The 22,352-nt window shown below is 39.5% G+C and overlaps 1 protein-coding gene across 11 annotated transcripts in view; it reads left to right on the top strand.

The window, feature by feature from the left end:
• BUB1B (BUB1 mitotic checkpoint serine/threonine kinase B) overlaps positions 1-22,352 on the top strand; it is a 62,224-nt gene that overhangs the window by 12,317 nt on the left and 27,555 nt on the right. For all 11 annotated transcript variants that reach the window (XM_028850732.2, XM_028850733.2, XM_028850734.2 and 8 more), the window contains exons 5-8: positions 2,355-2,551; positions 10,823-10,992; positions 12,277-12,491; positions 12,663-12,754. In XM_028850732.2, the coding sequence (XP_028706565.2) occupies positions 2,355-2,551; positions 10,823-10,992; positions 12,277-12,491; positions 12,663-12,754 (674 nt within the window). The remainder of the gene's footprint in view (positions 1-2,354; positions 2,552-10,822; positions 10,993-12,276; positions 12,492-12,662; positions 12,755-22,352) is intronic.

Consider the following 22,352-nt stretch of genomic DNA (forward strand, 5'->3'; position numbering starts at 1 on the left):
GAACACCAGAACCATTCAGAAAGCTCTCAAAGTAGTGAAATCACTGTTAAACTATATTTATGTAGTGACAGATATCAAAGATTGGATCTTATGCTGGTAGCACATTCAGAATTATAACTTTTCTTGAAACACCACCACATATGAGAAAACATCGCTAATTTAAATAAGCAAGAAAAATCCGTTTACTGAATTACTGCAAAATTAAACTATAAAATACTAATAATTTTTGTTAAAGATATAAATAAAACATTTCATTTATTTAAGCATTTGTTGTACTAGACCATGATTAAGGGCTAGCATATAATAGATAGCAATGTCTTCTGACTTTGTAGAGCTTAGTTTATCTGAAAGACAAATGTGAAGCCATTAATTGTAACTGTAACAAAAACAAAATTACGAGTTCTATAGGAACACATACAAGAAGGACTTAATCTAGGCTAGACAATTAGGAACAGATAAATAGGAGACATTTAGTAAAGTAACAAATGGTAGCTTCTCTAGTAGTAAAAGAACTCCTAACTAGAACATTGAAATGCTATTTTTGGCCGGGAGCGGTGGCTCATGCCTGTAATCCCAGCACTTTGGGAGGCTGAGGTGGATAGATCACGAGGTCAAGAGATAGAGACCATCCTGGCAACATGGTGAAAACCCGTCTCTACTAAAAATACAAAAATTAGCCCGGCGTGGTGGCGCGTGCCTGTAGTCCCAGCTACTTGGGAGGCTGAGGCAGGAGAACCACTTGAACCCAGGAGGCAGAAGTAGCAGTGAGCCAAGATTGCGCTGCTGCACTCCAGCCTGGCGACAGAGCGAGACTCCGTCTCGAAAAGAAAAAAAAGAAATGCTATTTTTATGTAAAATTAGGAATTGTTTTTAATAGCTTCTAATGCTGATTAGAGTCTGGTGGAATGAGTATTTTTGCGAATTATTAAATTTTAGCATTAACAATTTTTACAACCATCTCAGAAAGCAATTTGTTACCTTTTAACATAGTTCTAGGAATTTCTCTTAATGGAATAATGTAAAATGTGAAAGGTTGTATGCATGAAGTTATTTATTTTAGAATTATTTATAATTGGGCAAAAATTAGAAGTTGTTTAAATATCCAGAAGTAGATGAACAGTTAAATTATGGAAGCTCTATTAGATGAAACATGATGCGTTCGTTTAAAAATAATAGTGAAAAGAATTCGAGGCTGCAGTGAACTATGATTGTGCCACTGCAGTCCAGCCTGGGCAGCAGAGCAAGACCTTGTCTCTAGAAATAAAAATAAAAATAAAAAATAATGGTTAAGTGTAAGCAGGCAGCATGGAAAAGTGAATGATGCAGTATTATAGTGGAATAAAAGCAAATTTTATTATGATCAAAACTTTATAAGATAATATATAACCTTTTATCCTTAAGGAAAAAAAGACTGAAAACATTTATCAAAATGTTTATGATGTGAGGTTTTTAGTGATATTTTCCTCCCTCTTGCTAATAATCTACATTGTATATGGTCTCATAATGTCCCTTCTAAAACACAGATTTGACTATGTCATTCCTTTGCTTATCGCTCACCCACCCTTAACACATATAACAATTACTATTAGGCAGATTCAAAATTGATTAGCTTGACATTCAAGGCCTATCACAGCCTTTTTCTCCAGACTGCTACCTTACCTGGACCCCTGCATAACTTTTAATTTTCTGTATCTTTGCTTATGCTATTTTCTGTATCTTTGCTTATGCTATTTTCTGTGGCTGAAATACCCTTCCCTTCCCAGTTTCCACCTGATGAAAGTCCATTTCTCCTTCAGGGCTAAGCTCAAATGTTAACCCCTTCCTCCCCGCTTTTTTTTCTTTTCTTTAGAGACGGTCTCACTCTGTCACCTAGGCTAGAGTGCAGTGGCACTGTCATAGTTCACTGCAGCCTCAAACTCTGGGACTCAAGTGATTCTCCTGCCTCAGCCTCCTGGGTAGCTGGGACTATAGGCACCTTCCACCATGCCCAGCTAAATTTTAAAATTTTGTTGTAGGGTCTTGTTATGTTGCCCAGGCTTGTCTCAAACTCCGAACCTCAAGCGATCCTCCTACTCCTACCTCGGCTTCCCAAAGTGCTGTAATTACAGGCGTAAGCCACTGCACCTGGCTTATTACTCCTTCTTGAAGCCTTTACTCTCCAACTCTTCTTCTTACAAATCTCTCAATTTTGTCTCTTTTTTAGGTCCTCCCAGTGTATGGTCCTTATCACATTGTAATAATGGATTTTTTTTCAATACAGGAATTGCATGTAGTATCTCCAGTGATTGTTTGGCATCTAATAGGCATTCAATATGTGAATAGAAATTAGTTAACTGTTAACACTTTTGTTACAGGGGCGTTTATGCAATGAGCCTTTGGATATGTACAGTTACTTGCACAACCAAGGGATTGGTGTTTCACTTGCTCAGTTCTATATCTCATGGGCAGAAGAATATGAAGCTAGAGAAAACTTTAGGAAAGCAGATGCGATATTTCAGGAAGGGATTCAACAGAAGGCTGAACCACTAGAAAGACTACAGTCCCAGCACCGGTAAACTTTCTTTGGAGCTTGTCTTAACTCTTTAAAAATAATAGAAATAAATTATCTCTTTTTTGCGTCTGAATAAAGTGCTTTCTGGTGGATTGGCATGTTAAGTTTACTTAGTTACTATTCAATTTTTTTAAAGATATATTTAAAAAATTTTATTTATCATAGAGTAAAATCCACTCTTTGGTATACAGTACTATGAGTAAAAAGACTTGTAATCATCAACACTACCAAGATACAGAATAATTTCACACTCCCTAAAAGAATTCCCTTTGTAGGGAACATCACACAACGGGGCCTGTCGTGGGATGGGGGGAGGAGGGGAGGGATAGCATTAGGAGATATACCTAATGTAAATGACAATTTAATGGGTGCAGCACACCAACATGGCACATGTATACATATGTAACAAACCTGCATGTTGTGCACATATACCCTAGAACTTAAAGTATAATTAAAAAAAAAAAAGAAGAAGAATTCCCTTTGTAGTTAGTGCCTTTGCTTAACCCAAACCCCTGGCAAACACTGATTTATTCTCCAGCCCTGTGGTTTTGCCTTTTCTAGAGTGCCATATAAATGGAGTCATATAATATACAGCCTTTTGAGTCTGGCTTCTTTGATTTAGCATAATGCATTTGAGTTGTAAAAGTTCTTTATAGATTGTAAATATAAGCCTTTGTCAGATATGTGATTTGAAAATATTTTCTCTTGGCTTAAGCCTGGTCTGTTCATTTTCTTAGCTGTCTTTTTTAGAACAGAAGTTTTTAATTTTAAAGAAGTCTAATTTACAAGATTTTCTTGTATGAATTGTGCTTTTGATGTGTCTAAGAATTTTTTATCTAGCCAAAGGTTGTCGTAGAGATTTTCATCTTCAAGTTTTATAATTTCACTTTTTACATTTAGATCGCTGATCCATTTTGAGTTAATTTTTGTAGAAGTTAGAGGTTTTTTTTTTTTTTTTTTTTTTTTTTTTAGCATTTTAATGTTCATTTGCTCCAATGCCATTTGTTGAGAAGACTAATCTTTCTCCATTGAATTGCCTTTATACCTTGATTTAAAAAAAATTAGTTGGCCGGGCGCGGTGGCTCACGCCTGTAATCCCAGCACTTTGGGAGGCCGAAGCGGGCGGATCACAAGGTCAGGAGATCGAGACCACGGTGAAACCCCGTCTCTACTAAAAATACAAAAAATTAGCCGGGCGCGGTTGTGGGCGCCTGTAGTCCCAGCTACTCGGGAGGCTGAGGCAGGAGAATGGCGTGAACCCGGGAGGCGGAGCTTGCAGTGAGCCGAGATCGCGCCACTGCACTCCAGCCTGGGCGACAGAGCGAGACTCCGTCTCAAAAAAAAAAAAAAAAAAAAAAAAAAAAATTAGTTGATCATATTTATGTAGGTTTATTTCTATTATTCTGTTTTTTTCTACCGATGTCTGTGTCTATCCATTAGTGTTTACCATGCTATCTATACCCTTATAGTAAGTCTAGAAAGCAGATAAAATGAGTCCTCTAACTTTGTTCTTACATTTAACTCTGGTAGTTCATTTGACTTTCTATATAAGTTTTAGAATCAGCTTTCTGGGATTTTGATTAGGATTATACAGGAATATGGTATAATTCTCCATTTATTTAGGCTTTTTTTTTTTTAAGTAAACTTCGGTAGATTTTTGTCTTTCAAGGAATTGATCCATTCATCCAAGTTAATGAGTTTGTGGGCATAGACTTGTTCATAATATTCCCTTACTATGCTTTTAATGTCTGCAGGTTATGTAGTGATTCTCCCTCTTTCTCCTGATATTGGTAATTTGTGTCTTCTCAGTGTAGCTAAGATATCAATTTTATTGATTGTTTTAGAAAACCAGCTTTTGGGTTCATTGATTTTTTTTTTTTTTTCTCTTAATGATTTTCTGTTCTTAATTTTATTTCTGCACTTTATTTCTTTCCGTTTACTTTGGGTATAACTTGCTCTTCTTTTTGTAGTTTAAGGTGAAAGCCTAGATCACTGATTCTAGACCTTTCTCTTTTTCTAATATAAACATTTAATGCTCTAAATTCCCTTCTAAGCACTGCTTTAGTTGTATCCCACAAGTTGTGATATACTGTATTTTCATTTCAATTTAGTTCAAAATATTTTCTAACTTGTCTTGTGTCTTCCTTTTGACCCATAAGTTACTTAGAATGTATTACTTAAGTTAGTAAGTGTTTTTGGATTTTTCAGATATCTGTTATTGATATCTAGTTTAATTCCATAGTGGTCAGAGAACATAATGTATATGGTTTCAAGTCTTAAATTTGTTAAGATTTGTTTTATCACCCAGATTATGGTTTATCTTGTTGAATGTTTCATGTACACTTGAAAAATACGTGTATTCTGTTTTTTACAGTATAATATTCTGTAAATATAGGGCAAGTTGACTGGTAGTCTGTTCTGGTCTTCTGTATCATTGATGACTTTCTGTCTACTTGTTATATCAATTACTAAGAAGGGTTTTGAAGCCTTTTTGTGATTTTGTCTATTTCTTTTAGTCCCATCAATTTTGCTTAATATGTTTTGAAGTTCTGTTGTTAGATGCATAAACATTTAGAATTGACCCCTGTATCATTATATAATGTCTCCCTTTATCCCTGATAATACTCCTTGTTCAGAAGTCTACCTGGTCTGATATTAGTACAGCTACCCCAGCTTCCTTTTTGTTTGTGTGATACATCTTTTCCCTTTCTTTACTTTAAAAAACAAAACAAAAAAGAAACAAAAAAAAAAAAACCACTTTTAGAGTTGTGTAATCATCATTACAATCTAATTTTAGAACATTTTTCACACCCTAAAATGAACCCCATGCCCAGTAGCAGTCACTCCCCATTCCTACTTACCTCGCTCCTAGGCAACCACTGCTCTGCTCTTCGTGTCTATGGATTTGCTTATTCTGGACTTTTCAGTTAAACGGAATCCTACAATACATGGTATTTTGTGATTGGCTTCTTTCACTTAGCATACTATTTCCTTTTTTTTTTTTTTTTTTCCAGGGAAGGGAGGGTGAAACGGGGATTTTCAGCATACTATTTTCAAGGTTCATCATAAATGAACATAGTTGCGACATGTATCAGTACTTTATTCCTGTTTATTGCCGAATGATATTCTATCATATGAATATTATTTATCCATTTTATTTATCCATTCATCAGTTAGTGAACCTTTAGGTTGTTTGCAACTTTTGACTATTACAAAATAGTACGGTGTGAACATTTGTGTAACAGGTTTTTGTGTCATTTTCTTTTTACCTTTTTGTTAAGCCAGTCGAATTTAGCAGTGGAGGGTTATATACCAACTTTAGTGACACTTATGTTAATTAACTTCTTTAACTTATAACCTGTCTATGTCTTTATATATATATATATATATATTTTTTTTTTTTTTTTTTTTTTTTTTTTGAGACGGAGTCTTGCTCTGTCACCCAGGCTGGAGTGCAGTGGCCGGATCTCAGCTCACTGCAAGCTCCGCCTCCCGGGTTTACGCCGTTCTCCTGCCTCAGCCTCCCGAGTAGCTGGGACTACAGGCGCCCGCCACCTCGCCCGGCTAGTTTTTTTGTATTTTTTAGTAGAGACGGGGTTTCACCGTGTTAGCCGGGATCGTCTCTCGATCTCCTGGCCTCGTGATCCGCCCGTCTCGGCCTCCCAAAGTGCTGGGATTACAGGCTTGAGCCACCGCGCCCGGCCGTCTTTGTATTTAAGTGGGTTTCTTATACACAGCAAATAGTTGGATCGTGTTTTTTCCATGAACTCTAACAATATCTTTTTTGTTATGTTGAGACCATTCAATAGAATTTTTAATGTTGTTGGGTTTAGGTCTACTATTTTATTATTTGTTCCATGTCTTTTGTTCCTCCTTGTCCTCTTTCCTACCTTCTTTTGGATTATCTGAATATTTTTTAGTATTTCATTTTAAATTGTATTATCGGCTTTTTGTCTATTACAACTTTTTATGTGGTTGCTATAAGGTGTATAATATACCTAAACTTTCACATTCTACTTAGAGTTAATATTTTACCATTTAAAGTAAAATACAGAAGCTTTATAACCATAAAGGTTCCTTTATATTCCCTACTCTTTTGGTATACTTGCCATATGTATTGCATCTATATACATTAAAAACCCCACCAGACAATATTTTGTTTTGCTTTCAAAAGCCATATATATATCTTAAATAACTTAGGAAAATAGTCTTTTGTGTTTACCCTTTTTTCTTGTTGTTGTTCTTTCTTCATTCCTGAAGCTCCAAGTTCCCTTCTAGTATCATTTCCCTTTAGTCTGAAGAACAACTTTTTTTTTTTTTTTTTTTTTTTTTTTTGAGACGGAGTCTCGCTCTGTCGCCCAGGCTGGAGTGCAGTGGCCGGATCTCAGCTCACTGCAAGCTCCGCCTCCCGGGTCCTCGCCATTCTCCTGCCTCAGTCTCGCGAGTAGCTGGGACTACAGGCACCCACCACCTCGCCCGGCTAGTTTTTTTTTTGTATTTTTTAGTAGAGACAGGGTTTCACCGTGTTAGCCAGGATGGTCTCGATCTCCTGACCTCGTGATCCACCCGTCTCGGCCTCCCAAAGTGCTGGGATTACAGGCTTGAGCCACCGCGCCCGGCCTGAAGAACTTCTTATAGCCATTTTCTTTCAGAGCAGGTCTGTTGTCAGTTCTCCTAGTTTTTCTTCATCTGAGAATGTCTTCATTTCATCTTCTTTCCTGAAAGATATTTTTACTGGATATAGTATTCTGGGTCCACTTTTCTTTTCTTTTCTTTTCTTTTCTTTTCTTTTCTTTTCTTTTCTTTTCTTTTCTTTTCTTTTCTTTTCTTTTCTTTTTGAGATGGAGTCTCTCTCTGTCGCCCAGGCTGGAGTGCAATGGATGGCACGATTTCGGTTCTCTGCAACCTCCACCTCCCAAGCTCAAGTGATTCTCTTGCCTCAGCCTCCCGAGTAGCTAAGTAGCTGGGACTATAGGCATGCACCACCACACCCGGCTGATTTTTGTATTTTTAGAAGATATGGGATTTCATCACATTGGCTGGGCTGGTCTCAAACTCCTGACCTCAAATGATCTGCCCACCTTGGCCTCCCAAAGTGCTGGGATTACAGGCATGAGCCACCATGCCCAGCCAACATTTATTTTCTTTCACCACTTTAATGATGGTATTCCACTGTCTTCTGGCCTCTGTGCTTTCTTTCCTTTTTTTTTTTTTTTTTTTTTGAGACGGAGTCTTGCTCTGTCACCCAGGCTGGAGTGCAGTGGCGCAATCTTGGCGCTCTGCAAGCTCTGCCTCCCGGGTTCGCACCATTCTCCTGCCTCAGCCTCCCGAGTAGCTGGGATTACAGACACCTGCTACCACAACTGGCTACTTTTTGTATTTTTAGTAGAGACAGGGTTTCACTGAGGTAGGATGGTTCGATCTCCTGACCTCATGATCCACATGCCTCGGCCTCCCAAAGTGCTGGGATTACAGGCATGGGCCACTGCGCCCGGCCCTCCGTGGTTTCTAATAAGAAATCTGTAGTCATTTAGTAGTTCCTGACCTATACATAATGTGTTGATTTTTCTCTGGCCTTGTCCAAGATTTTTTCTTGTTTAGCTTGGGCTTTCAGAAGTTTGATTGTGATGTGTCTAGATGTGATTTTTTTTTTTTTTTTTGAGGCAGAGTCGAGCTCTGTCACCCAGGCTGGAGTGCAGTGGCACAATCTCAGCTCACAGCAACCTCCACCTCCTGGGTTCAAGCGATTCTCCTGCCTCAGCCTCTCGAGTAGCTAGGATTACAGGCATCCGCCACCACACCCAGCTAATTTTCTATTTTTAGTAGAAATAGGGTTTCTCCATGTTGGTCAGCATGGTCTGGAACTCCTGATCTCAGGTAATCCACCCGCCTTGGCCTTGGAAAGTGCTGGGATTACAAGCATGAGCCACCACACCCTGCCTAGATGTGATTTTCTTTACATTTAATCTGTTTGGGGTTCACTGGGCCTTTTGAATTTGCAAATGTATGCCTTTCACAAAATTTGACAAGTTTTCAGCCATTATTTTTTAAATGCTTTTTTATACCTACATCTCTTTCTTCTTTCTCTCTCTGGGACTTCAGTTGCACAAATTTTAGATCCTTTCTCCCCACTCTGCTACCAAGAATCTGCCAAATTAAACTTTTTGGTATCATTCCATAGGTCCCTGAAGCTCTGTTAAGCCATTTTTCTTTTTGTTTTTTAGATTGGCCCATTTTTATTGCTCTGTCTTCAGGTTCACTTATTCTTTTCTCTTCCATCTCCATCCTGCTATTGAAACCATTCAACATAAATTTTTTATTTCAGATACTGTATTTTTCAATTCTAAAATTTCTATTTCATTCTTTTTTATAATTTCTGTTTCTCTGTTGAGAATTTCTGTCCTTCCATTCATTTCAAATGTTTTTGCCTTTATCTTATGGAACATAGTTATATTAGGTACTTTAAAATCTCCAAGCTGGGCACGGTGGCTCACGCCTGTAATCCCAACACTTTGGGAGGCCAAGGCGGGCAAATCACTTGAGGTCGGGAGTTTGAGAGACCAGCCTGGCCAATATGGTGAAACCCCATCTCTACTAAAAATACAAAAACTACCTGGGCGTGGTTGTGGGTACCTGTAATCTCAGCCACTCGGGAATCTGAGGCAAGAGAATCGCTTAAACCCAGGAGGCAGAGGTTGTAGTGAGCCGAGATTGCGCCACTGTATTCCAGCCTGGGTGACAGAATGAGACTCTGTCTCAAAAAACAAAATAAAATAAAATCTCCATCTGAAAACGATACCATCTGGGTCATTTTATGTTTGCATTCGCTTATTGTTTTTTCCTTTGAAAGTTGGTCACATTTTCCTAGTTCTTTGTGTGTCAAGTAATTCTTGTACCCTGGACATTTATCCTGACCCTATGTTATAAGACTCTGATCCTGTTGGCTGATATTCTCTGGAGAATATCTATGTTTTTGTCTTAGTAGACAACCACACTTCAGATATTACAAGTTCTTTGTCATCTTGTGTGGCTATTCGTTCCATTGTCAGTTCAGTTTTCAAGTCATTTGCTATATTGCTTTGGGTCTGTCCCATGCACGTCCTGCTTAAGGGTTAATCTGGGGCTTGGGCAGTGGTTTAATCGTAGTTCAGTTCTCAAAGCCTTTTCTGTGCTGCTTTGAATCTACCCTGTGCATGCACAGCTCAAGAGGGAACCTAAGATGTGTGCCAATTCACATACAGAATTAGGAGATCCTCTTGTTCAGCTCATTCCTTTGCAGTTCTCCTCCCATATTCTTTGGCCTTCAGAGTCCTCTTTTCCCAGTCCTTATGCCAGTAAGGATTGGGGTTTCTTTAGGAGTTTCAGATTCACATACCACCATTGCAACAGTTCAAAACCACAAGAGAAAATAGAAGAATAAAAAACAGGAAACAATCCTGCGTGGGTTGTTTCTTCAAGTTTTGACCCCTCTCCACAGTCCATTTGCTTTTGTTGACTTTTCAGAGCCCTCAGTTAGTTGCTTTTTTTGTATATTGTCTACAGTTTTTGATCCTATCAGTGAGAGAGAGAGAGAAAAAAGGTATAGTGGGCATACTCCATCTTGGCCAGCACCTGCAATTTATTCTGGGTTTTTGGGGGGTTTTTTACTCTTACGATAATACTTTTCAAGGCTGGTTGAATGAAGCAGTGGTAGGAATGGAGAATCTTTTCTGATAATACTTAAAACTGTGGCGGCAGCATAGGAAGTTTACTTTTCAAACTTCTGCCAGCTTTGCTAAAGTAAAATGTCATGTCACATGCAACTTCATTTCATATAGGTCAGGAGAAACTATATGTGCATGTGTGCGCATGCATGTGTATAGAAAAAGACACTCAGTGATAAAATAGATGTGGCATAATATTAACAATTGGTGGGTCCAGTTTTCTAATAAAAAGTTGGTGGGGAAACTCTAATCTTAATAAATTCTGTGATCTTAGTCTTAATAACCCTAACCTGATCCTCAGATCAACTTAATGGTGATTTTCAGAATAATTTAAATTGGTCAAACTTGGGCATTTAAAGGGAAAGTTAAATCATTCTAGCCAAAGCTTTTCATGATCTTAAGGTGACTCTCTTTACTTCCGAGAGAATAAACATGTTCTTTGGGATATTTCTGCATTCTTCCCCCAGCCTATTCTTCTAATCTGTTTACTTTAACAAATTGGAAATTTAGAGTCTGGTAAAGTCGTGGTCACCTCACTAAAAGTTAGTTGTCCATTCTGCTGCTTTAGACAATTCCAAGCTCGAGTGTCTCGACAAACTCTGTTGGCACTTGAGAAAGAAGAAGAGGAGGAAGTTTTTGAGTCTTCTGTACCACAACGAAGCACACTAGCTGAACTAAAGAGCAAAGGGAAAAAGACAGCAAGAGCTCCAATCATCCGTGTAGGAGGTGCTCTCAAGGGTAAGTTTGTTAAATGTTATTTCGGAAAACTGTTAGTTTTTAGTGGTAAAATCACATAAGTGGTAAACTCATGTAAGCAGATAATACATAAGTATACCTGTGGGCGCTGTTCTAGTTTGCTGAATACTGAGTAGCACAAAGAAGGAAGTCAAAGGAGAGCTAATATTACAGTGTACAGTAAAATCAAAATGCATCAGTAACTTTGTGTCTTAATTAAGAAAGACCTAATATTTAGGAAGCATCAAGATTTTCTGAGTTTGAATTGTAAGTTGAAAGAAGATATGTAGTAACATAGCAGGTGTTGTTAAAGTGAAACTTATGTATACCAAAGCCTCAGAGAATGATACTAATATGGTTAAGAACCCTGCCTTCAGAGCCCTTTGGGACCAGACATTAGACTCTCTGTATACCCAAAGATCAGCAATAATTTTGTTTTAATTAACATTGACTTTTTTTTTTTAAGAGATAGGTTCTCGCTCTGTTGCCTGAAACGTGATGGTGCAATCATAGCTCACCACAGCTTCAAACTCCTAGGCTCAAGCAGTCCTCTTGCCTCAGCCTCCCAAGTAGCTAGGATTATAGGTGTGAGCCACTGCATCTGGACAACACTGACTATTTTTTAGAGCAGTTTTAGGTTCATAGCAAAATCGACCAGAAGGTACAGAGAATAATAAGCTTTTATTTATTATATTTATAGCAGTTAGACATGTAAACCAGACTTTTTTAAAATCTCTTATTTCTTTCCTGGTATCAATTTATCAATAATCAGAATGTTGCTTGGTGATTCTAGAATTAGGATATAGAAAATGTATGGTCCCAAAGGCTATTTCATCCAGATTGTGATGAAGCTTGGTTAATAACCAGCCCCACAACAGAGAAAACCCCTAATAAATGGGTTAATTTTGTATTCTCTAGTTCCAGTATATCTCTGGATATACTCCATTGAGAGAAAGTTTAAAACTGAAGAATAAAACTTAGGTTAGTTTCTGATAAAACTAGATAATGTTATAATGCTGACTGAAGGAAGATGTAGAATGTCTTTTTTGGAAATCTGTGAATAAAAGATGGGGGGTGACTGGAGGAGGGAAAAGGCAGAATATAAGTAACAAAGAATGGATAAAACGATTCTATTTTTGATTTATTAAGTTTTTTATTTAAAAAAATACTTTTTTCTATTGTAGTGGAAATATTCTCCTTGAGTTGGGGAAGAATAGGTATACTTTATCTGGCATCTAAGTTAATAATGAAACATTTTACATGAAGTTTTAATATTTTTGCTCCTAGCTCCAAGCCAGAACAGAGGACTCCAAAATCCATTTCCTCAACAGATGCAAAGTAATAGTAGAATTACTGTTTTTGATGAAAATGCTGATGAGGCTTCTATAGCAGAGTTGTCTAAGCCTACAGTCCAGCCATGGATAGCACCCCCGGTGCCCAGGGCCAAAGAGAATGAGCTGCAAGCAGGCCCTTGGAACACAGGCAGGTGCTTGGAATACAGGGTAAGGACTCTTAGATCCAGTGCTTTGCTGACACAACAAAGACTTCACATTTAGAGTAGAGAAGTATTTTTACCACCTCTTTTAATTCCTCTTGAATATTTAGGTATGGTCTATATATGCTGTCTCAGAACATAAAACTATGGTAATTTTAGTTTTCTTCTTCATCTCCAGCCTCGTGGCAATACAGCGTCACTGATGGCTGTACCCGCTGTGCTTCCCAGTTTTACACCATATGTGGAAGAGACTGCACAACAGCCAGTTATGTGAGTGTGATTTTTGGATATTTTGAAGTGAGAATTATTAAGAGTGGGCAGAGGCACCTATTCTACTTCCCAGAGGCATTTTCTTCTTTGTGAAGATGAAAGTAACCAGGCCAGGTGTAGTAGCTCACACCTGTAATCCCAACACAGGTGGAGGCAGGAGGATCCCTAGAGCCTAGGTGTTCAAGACCAGCCTGGGCAGCCTAGTGAGACCCTGTCTCTATTTATTAGAAAATAGTAACCAAAGTTTTGTATATCCTTTATGTTTGTATTCCTTTGAGTATGTTAGGGTTAAAAGACCATTTGTTAATATTTTATTAAGGAATAAACTTATTAATTAGGTTTATATTTTCATTACTGAACATTGCTTTAGGAAAATTAATGGCGGCTATTCTGGAAGATGGATTGAACACAGATAAATAAGCTATTGGAATGGTTCAGGCAAGGATGTTAAGGAGTGGTATTTGGGCAGGGTAGTGGTCATGAAAGCAGAAGGGAGCATGGATGGGAGAGGCTTCAGCAGTTAAGTTCGAAGATTTGTCTGATGGGATAATGGGGATGTAGGGAAAAGATAATGTGATTTAAGTGAGACGTTCTCATTTTGTCATTGATAGTAATGAGAAATGATGATAGTTTTCCCTTTTATCCTGCTTTTTCCTTCTGGACATATTTTTCTCCTTTCTTCCTAATCCTTAGCGTTTCTGTTTTTAAGAAAAAGTATAGTAGCTGGTGGTTAAATAAACAAGTCAGCAAGCCAGCCTGAGATTTAGTCTAATGCTTAACATTGCCTAGTTCTTTTTTTTTTTTTTTTTGAGACGGAGTCTCACTCTGTCGCCCAGGCTGGAGTGCAGTGACGTGATCTCGGCTCACTGCAAGCTCCACCTCCCGGGTTCATGCCATTCTCCTGCCTCAGCCTCCCAAGTAGCTGGGACTACAGGCGTCCGCCACCACGCCTGGCTAATTTTTTGTATTTTTAGTAGAGACGGGGTTTTACCGTGTTAACCAGGATGGTCTCGATCTCTTGACCTCATGATCCGACCGCCTTGGCCTCCCAAAGTGCTGGGATTACAGGTGTGAGCCACCCCCGGCCCTGGTTCTAATACTAGGTTGAATTCTGTCCCATTGCAAGAGTTACCTCATAACTAATTTATAACTCCCACTACATGCTAGGAATGCAAAAATAATAATTAAGATTTTGAGCAAAAATTCTGTTCTGCCTAAGTGCTCAGGACAAGGGGAAGGCTATTTTTTTTTGTTGTTTTTAAACAGTCTTGCTCTGTTGCCCAGCAGGCTGGAGTGCAGTGGCACCATCTTGGCTCACTGCAACCTCGACCTCCTGGTTCAACAGGCATGGCAGCCCATGTTTGCCATCCGAGCACTTTGGGAGGCCAAGGCAGGAGAATCACTCGAGGCCAGGAGTTCGAAACCAGCCTGAGCAACACAGCAAAAACCTGACCCTACAAAACAATTTTTTTTTTTTTTTTTTTTTTTTTTTTTGAGACAGAGTCTCGCTCTGTTGCCCAGGCTGGAGTGCAGTGGCACAATCTCAGCTCACTGCAAGCTCCACCTTTCAGGTTCACACCATTCTCCTAACTCAGCCTCTGGAGTAGCTGGGACCACAGGGCCCGCCACCATGCCTGGCTAATTTTGTCTATTTTTTAGTAGAGACGGGGTTTCACCGTGCTAGCCAGGATGGTCTCGATCTCCTGACCTCATGATCCACCCGCCTCAGCCTCCCAAAGTGCTGGGATTACAGGTGTGAGCCACTGCACCCGGCCAACAATTTTTTTTTAATTATCTGGGTATGGCAGTGGGTGCCGGTAGTCCTAACTACTCGAGTGACTGAAGGAGGATCACTTGAGCCCAAGAGTTTGAAGCTACAGTGAGCTATGATCATGCCACAGCACTCCAGCGTGGGCAACAGGGCAAGAACCTATCTCTAAAAAATAAATCAATTGTAATAATAAAGAAAAACCAGCCTGGCATGGTGGCTCATGCCTGTAATTTCAGCACTTTGGGAGGCCGAGGTGCAAGGATTGCTTGAGCCCAGGAGTTCAAAACCAGCCTGGGCAACACAGGGAGACCCCATCTCCACGAAAAATTTAAAAATTAGCCAAGTGTGGTGGCTTGCACCTATGGTCCCAGCTACTTGGGAGGCTAGGCGTCACTTGAGCCCAGGAGTTTTAGGCTACAGTGAGCTGTGACTGCACCACTGCACTCCAGCTTGGGTACAGAGTGAGACCTTGTCTCAAAAATAAATAAATAACAAAAATAAAAAAGAAAATCCTATGAGCCTTTATAGAAATTGATAACATACATTTATCGATGTCTGGTTTTTCTAATGTTTCAAGTCATTTTGTAGAAATACGACTTATGTTAAAATTAATATGGTATAGGAAATATTAAACTTACTATTTTTGAGACAGAGTCTCACTCTGTTGCCCAGGCTGGAGTGCAGTGGTGCAATCTTGGGTCACTGCAACCTCCGCTTCCTGGGTTCAAGCGATTCTCCTGTCTCAGCCTCCCAAGTAGCTGGCATTACAGATGCCTGCCACCACGCCCAGCTAATTTTTGTATTTTTAGTAGAGCCGGGGTTTCACCATGTTGGCCAGTCTGGTCTTGAACTCCTGACCTCGTGATTCACCCACCTTAGCCTCTCAAAGTGCTGGGATTACAGGCGTGAGCCACCACACCCAGCCTTTTAGAGCTTTTTTTTTTTTTTTTTTAAACTTCATTGAAGTATAATCCCGTGGCTTTTAGTATGTTCACAGAGTTGTGCAGCCCTTACCACAATCAATTTTAGAGCATTTTCATCACTCCAGAAAGAACCTTGTACCCAATCCTGTAAGACTGAATTCCCCACCATTATCCTAATCCCCACCTTAGCAATCAACTGTTTTTTTGTTTGTTTTTGTTTTTGTTTTTGTTTTTTGAGACGGAGTCTCGCTCTGTCGCCCAGGCTGGAGTGCAGTGGCGTGATCTCTGCTCACCACAAGCTCTGCCTCCTGGGTTCATGCCATTCTCCTGCCTCAGCCTCCCGAGTAGCTGGGACTACAGGTGCCCACCACCACGCCCTGCTAATTTTTTGTGTTTTTAGTAGAGATGGGGTTTCATCGTATTAGCCAGGATGGTCTCGATTTCCTGACCTCATGATCCACCCACCTTGGCCTCCCAAAGTGCTGGGATTACAGGCGTGAGCCTGCGCGCCTGGCCAACTGTTTTTGTCTCTAGATAATTTACCAATTCTAGACATCTCATGTAAATAATATAATATGTGGTTTTTGTTTTTGTTTTTGTTTTTAGACAGAGTCTTGCTCTGTCACCCAGGCTGGAGTGCACTGGCGCAATCTCTGCTCACTGCAACCTTTTCCTCCCGGGTTCAAGCAATTCTCCTGTCTCAGCCTCCTGAGTAGCTGGGACTACAGGCATGTGCCACCACTCCTGGCTAACTTTTGTATTTTCAGTAAAGACAGGCTTTAACCACACTGGCCAGGCTGGTCTCAAACTCCTGACCTCAAGTGATCTGCCCACCTCGGCTTCCCACACTGCTGGGATTATAGGCGTGAGCCACTGCGTCCGGGCAGTGTATGGTCTTTTCTAACTGGTTTCCTTCACTTAGGGTAATGTTTTCAAGGTTCATCCACGCTGTGACATGTATCAGTACTTCATTCTTTTTTATTGCCAAGTAATATTCCATTGTGTGGATCCACAACATTTTATTTAACCATTCATCAGTAGATAGAAATTTTAATTGTTTTCATTTTTTGGCTATTATGGATAATGTTGCTGTGAATACTGTATATACATTTTTGTGTGGACATGTGTTTTCATTTTTCTTGGCTGTATACCTAGGAGAGGAATTGTTGGATCATGTGATAACTCCATGTTCAATATTTTGAGGAACTGTCAAATTGTTTTCCAAAGAAGCTGCACCATTTTACACTCCCACATTCCCCTAATGTACGAGTACTCCAATTCCTTCCCTACACTTGTTATTATGCCTTTTTTGGTTACTGTCATTCTAGCGGATGTAAAGTGGTATTTCGCTGGTTTCGATTTGCATTTTCCCAATGACTAATGATGTTGAGCCTATTTTCATAGGTTTATTGGCCTTTTGTATATCTTCTTTGTAGAAATGTCTGTTTAAATCCTTTGCCTATTTTTCCTTTGGATTACAGTAGTCCCTCCTTATCTGTAGGGGATATGTTCCAAGACTCCAGTGGATGCCCGAAACTTCATAGTACCAAACCGTTTATATACTATGTTATCTTATACATGTACTGTGGCCATAACTTTTGCAGTTTGAGGTATAACAGCAAAACTAAGTTTTTTTTTCCTTCTTCACAATTTCACCGATAGAAGATTCATTCTTACTGTAAATCTTATCAACTTCAGCGTATGATTTTTTGTCTTTGGGAGACTGGGGCAGGAGGATTGCTTGAGACCGGGAGTTCAAGACCAGCCTGAGCAACATAGTGAGACCTCATTTCTACTAAAAATAAACTGGCTGGGCACAGTGGCACTTGCCTTTGGTTTCCCTTACTATGGAGGATGAAGTGGGAGGATTTTTTGTACCCAGGAGTCCATGGCTGCAGTGAGCCAGGGTCACGCCACTGTACTCCAGCCTAGGCAACAGATCCAGATCCTGTCTCTAAAAATGAAATAAAATAATAAAATAAAAGTTAAGAACTTTCACCTTTGGCGTATCCAAATCACCAGCAGCACTACTCTCGTGCTTTGGGACCATTATTAAGTATAATAAGGGTTACTTGAGCACAAGAACTGCAATGCTGGGACAGCTGATCTGATAAGAGTCAGCTACTAAGTGACTAATATGTGGATGCTAAACAAAAGGATGATTCACATCCTAGGTGGAACAAAATGGGAGTATATGGGATTTCATCAGGATAGTCAGAACGCCTTGTAATTTTTATTTTTATTTTTTGAGACCGAGTCTCACTCTGTTGCCCAGGCTGGAGTGCAGTGGTGCCATCGTGGCTCACTGCAACCTCAGCCTCCTGGGTTCAACCAATTCTTGTGCCTCAGCCTCCCAAGTAGCTGAGATTACAGGCTTGTGTCATCACATCCAGCTAATTTCTGTGTTTATAGTAGAGACGGAGTTTTGCCATATTGCCCAGGCTGGTCTCGAACTCTTGGGCTCAGTGATCCACCCGACCGACTCAGCATCCCAAAGTGCTGAGATTACAGGCATGGGCCACTGCGCCTGGCCAGAATGACTTGTAATTTAAAACTGATGAATTATTTCTGGAATTTTTCACTTAATATTTTTGGACCACCATTGACCGTAGATAACTGAAACTGCTGAAAGTGAAACCATGAGTAAGGAGAAACTACTCTATTTAGTTTTTTGTTGTTGAGTTTAAGAGTCCTTTAGGTATTCTAGATACAAGTTCTGATCAGATATATGATTTGCAAATATTTTCTCCCATTCTGGGTTGTCATTTTATTTTCTCAATGATCTCTTTTGAAGACCAAAAGTTATTTAAAATTTTGATGAAATGCAATTTATCTGTTTTTTAAAATTTTGTCCCTAAGCTTTCGGTGTCATATCTTAGAAGGCTCTGACTAATCCAAAGTCATGAAGATGTACTTCTATACATTTTCTTCTAGGAGCTTTATAGTTTTAGCTCTTACATTTAGGTCTGTGATCCATTCTTAGCTAATTTTTGTGTATGGTATAAGGAAGGAGTCCAAATTCATTTTTCTCCATGTAGATATCTAGTGGTCCCAGCACCACTTGTTGAAGACTACTCTTTTGCCATTAAATGGTCTTGGCACTCTTGTTGAAATATCAGTTGACCGAAATGTATGAATTTATTTCTAGACTCTTAATTCTATTCCATTTATCTATTCGTCTGTCCTTATGTCAATACCACACAATCTTTTTTTTCCCCCTACACAATCTCGATTACTGCAGATTTGTAGTAACTTGAAATTGAGAAGGATGAATCCAACTTTGTTCCTCTTTTTGAAGATTGTTTTGACTGTTCTGATTCCCTTGTAATTCCTTATCAATTTTAAGATTAACCTGTCAATTTCTGCAGAAAAACCAGCTGGAATTTTGATAGGGATTCTGTTGAATCTGTAGGTTAAGTTAATGAATATTGACATCTTAAAAATATTAAGTCTTCTGGTTCATGAACATGGGATGTCTTTCCAGTTATGTATATATTTAAATTCTTTCAATGTTTTGTAGGTTTCAGAATACAAGTTTTGCACTTCTTTTTCTTTAATTAATAGACTTTATTTTTTAGGGCAGTGTTAGGTTTGCAGAAAAATGCAGTCGAAAGCACAGAGAGTTCCCATATACTCCCTCCCCATCCCTCAACCCTGTGCACAGTTTTTCCTATTACTAACATCATGCATGAGTGTGGTACATTTGTTATAATTGATGAACCAATATTGATACATTATTATTGGTTAAAGTTCTTTGTTTACATTAGGATTCACTCTAATGTGTTTTACAGTTCTGTGGGTTTTAACAAATGCATAATGTTATATATCCATCATTACGGTGTCATTCAGAATAGTTTCATTGTCCCAGAAATCCCTGTGCTCCATTTGTTCATCCCTTTCTCTCTCTCCCAAAATCCCTGGGAACTATTGATCTTTTGATTGTCTTTACAGTTCTGCCCTTTCCAGAAAGTCATGTAGTTGGAATCATAGTATATATAGCCTTTTCAATCTGGCTCCTTCCACTTAACAATAAGGTTCCTCTGCATCTTCTTCTGGCACAATACCTCATTTATAGTGCTGAATGATATTTCATTGTATAGATGTGCCACGATTTGTTTATCCATTCACCCACAGGAGGTCATTCTGGTGACTTACAAGTTTTAGCAATTATGAATAAGGTTGCTGTAGACATTCATGTGCAGGTTTGTTTGCTTGTTTGTTTGTTTTAAATAGTCTTGTTATTTCACCTACAGTAGCATGATCCTGGCTCACTGCAGTCCTGACTCCTGGACTCAAGTGATCCTCCCACCTCATGCTCCCTAGTGGCTGGGACTACAGGTGCGTGCCACCATGGCTGGCTTATTTTTTTTTTTTTAAAGACAGAGTCTCACTGTGTTGCCCAGCCTGGTCTTGAACTCCTGGGATCAAGTGATCCTCCTGCCTCAGCCTCCCAAAGCACTGGGATTACAGGCATGAGCCACCACACCCAGCCAGGTTTTTGTGTAGACGTAAGTTTTCAACTCATTTGGCTGGATTGCATAATAAGACTAATTTTAGCTTTGTAGAAATGTACCAAGTTATTTTTCAAAGTAGCTATACTGTTTTGCATTCCTACCACCAATGAATGAGAGCTTCTATTGTTCCACATCCTTGGCAGCATTCAGTGTCATCAGTATTTTAGATTTTAACCATTCTAATGTGTGTGCAGCAGTATCTTACTGTTTTAATTTGCAATTCCTTAATGACATGGGAAGCATCTTTTCATATGCTTATCATCTATATATGTATCTATATATATACCACCTATATATATACTATTTTTAGAGACAGTGTCTCTAAAAATATATATAAATATATAAAATATATATAAATATATAATATATAATATATAAAAAAAATATATATATATATATATTTTTTTTTTTTCGCCCTTAGAGACAGTGTCTCACTCTGTTGCCCAGGCTGGGCTCAAGTAATCCTCCTGCCTTATCCACCCTGGTAGCTGGGACTACAGGTGCATGCCACCACGCCTGACTAAATTTTTTTTATTTTTTTTTTTTTGAGACGGACCGTCGCCCAGGCTGGAGTGCAGTGGCCAGATCTCAGCTCACTGCAAGCTCCACCTCCTGGGTTTACGCCATTCTCCCGCCTCAGCCTCCTGAGTAGCTGGGACTATAGGCGCCCGCCACCACGCTCGGCTAGTTTTTTGTATTTTTTTAGTAGAGACAGGGTTTCACCGTGTTAGCCAGGATGGTCTCGATCTCCTGACCTCGTGATCTGCCCATCTCGGCCTCCCAAAGTGCTGGGATTATAGGCTTGAGCCACAGCGCCCGGCCCTAATTTTTTTTTTTAAAGACAGGGTCTCAGCCATGTTGGCGTCAGAAGTTCGCCAACATGGCAAAAGCCCATCTCTACTAAAAATACAAAAATTAGCCAGGCCTGGTGGCAGGCGCCTGTAATCCCAGCTACTTGGGAGGCTGAGGCAGGAGAATTGCTTGAACCTGGGAGGCGGAGGTTGCAGTGAGCTGCGATCGTGCCATTGCACTCCAGCCTGGGTGACAAGAGCAAGATTCTGTCTCAAAAGAAAAAAAAAAAAAAAAGACAGGATCTTACTGTATTGCCCAGGCTGGTCTTGAACTCCTGGCTTCAAGTGATCCTCCTGCTTCAGCCTCGTGAAGTGCTGGAATTACAGGCCACTGTGCCCAACCTCCATCTATATGTCTTCTCTCACTTCCTTATTTTAAATTTATTGTGAAGTATTTTACTGTTTTTGAAGCTATAGTAAATAGAATTGTTTTCTTAATTTCATTTTCTTTTTTCCCTTTCTTTACATGCTGCCTTGAGATGAGATTAATTTTATTTTCAGATTGTTCACTGCAAATGGATAAAATACATTGATTTTTGTATACTGATCTTGTATGCTTTGACTTTGATGAACTCGTTTGTTATCTAAGATCATATCTTCTGCAAAAAGAGATCGTTTTGCTTCTTCCTTTCCCATCTGGACTCCTTTTATTTGTTTCTCTTGCCTAATAGCCTTGACTAGAACTTCTAGTACAATGTTGTGTAAAAGTGACAAGAATGGACATCCTTGTCTTGTTCCTGATCTTAGGGGGAAAGCATCTAGCCTTTCACCATGAGTATGATGTTAGTATGGGTTTTTCATAGATGTCCTCTAGCAGGCTGAGCAAGTTGGGGAAACTTTTTAAGCATATAAATGCTTGGACCCTACCATTACAGTTTTTGATTCACTGAGTCTGGGAAGGACCGGTATCTTTTGTTGTACAAAGGTATATAAGAAAAGGTGGCCAGGCGCGGTGGCTCAAGCCTGTAATCCCAGCACTTTGGGAGGCCGAGATGGGCGGATCACTAGGTCGGGAGATCGAGACCATCCTGGCTAACACAGTGAAACCCCGTCTCTACTAAAAAATACAAAAAACTAGCCGGGCGTGGTGGCGGGCGCCTGTAGTCCCAGCTACTCAGGAGGCTGAGGCAGGAGAATGGCGTGAACCCAGGAGGCGGAGCTTGCAGTGAGCTGAGATCCGGCGACTGCACTCCAGCCTGGGCGACAGAGCCAGACTCCGTCTCAAAAAGAAAAGAAAAGAAAAGAAAAGATATATAAGTTATTCTGATCCACAGGGTTGAAAATATCTGCTGTATCATGGTTGAAGTATCTTATACTTCATTTTTTTAAAATCTCTGCTACCACTCTGATTCTCCCCCCTCAACTGAGCACCTTGGACTTAATATTATTGGGTTCCTACTGCTATATTCTTAACTCTAATTCTTTTGGATACTAAACCATGAAAAATGGTTTGTATTGCATAGGTTAACTTATTTTTTTATATACTGGGTATCATTAGGATATGGTATTAAGATTTATTTTCACCTATAAATAATGTAA

This window comes from Macaca mulatta, chromosome 7 (genome assembly GCF_049350105.2).
Source record: "Macaca mulatta isolate MMU2019108-1 chromosome 7, T2T-MMU8v2.0, whole genome shotgun sequence".
In the NCBI taxonomy this organism is placed as follows: Eukaryota; Metazoa; Chordata; class Mammalia; order Primates; family Cercopithecidae; genus Macaca; species Macaca mulatta.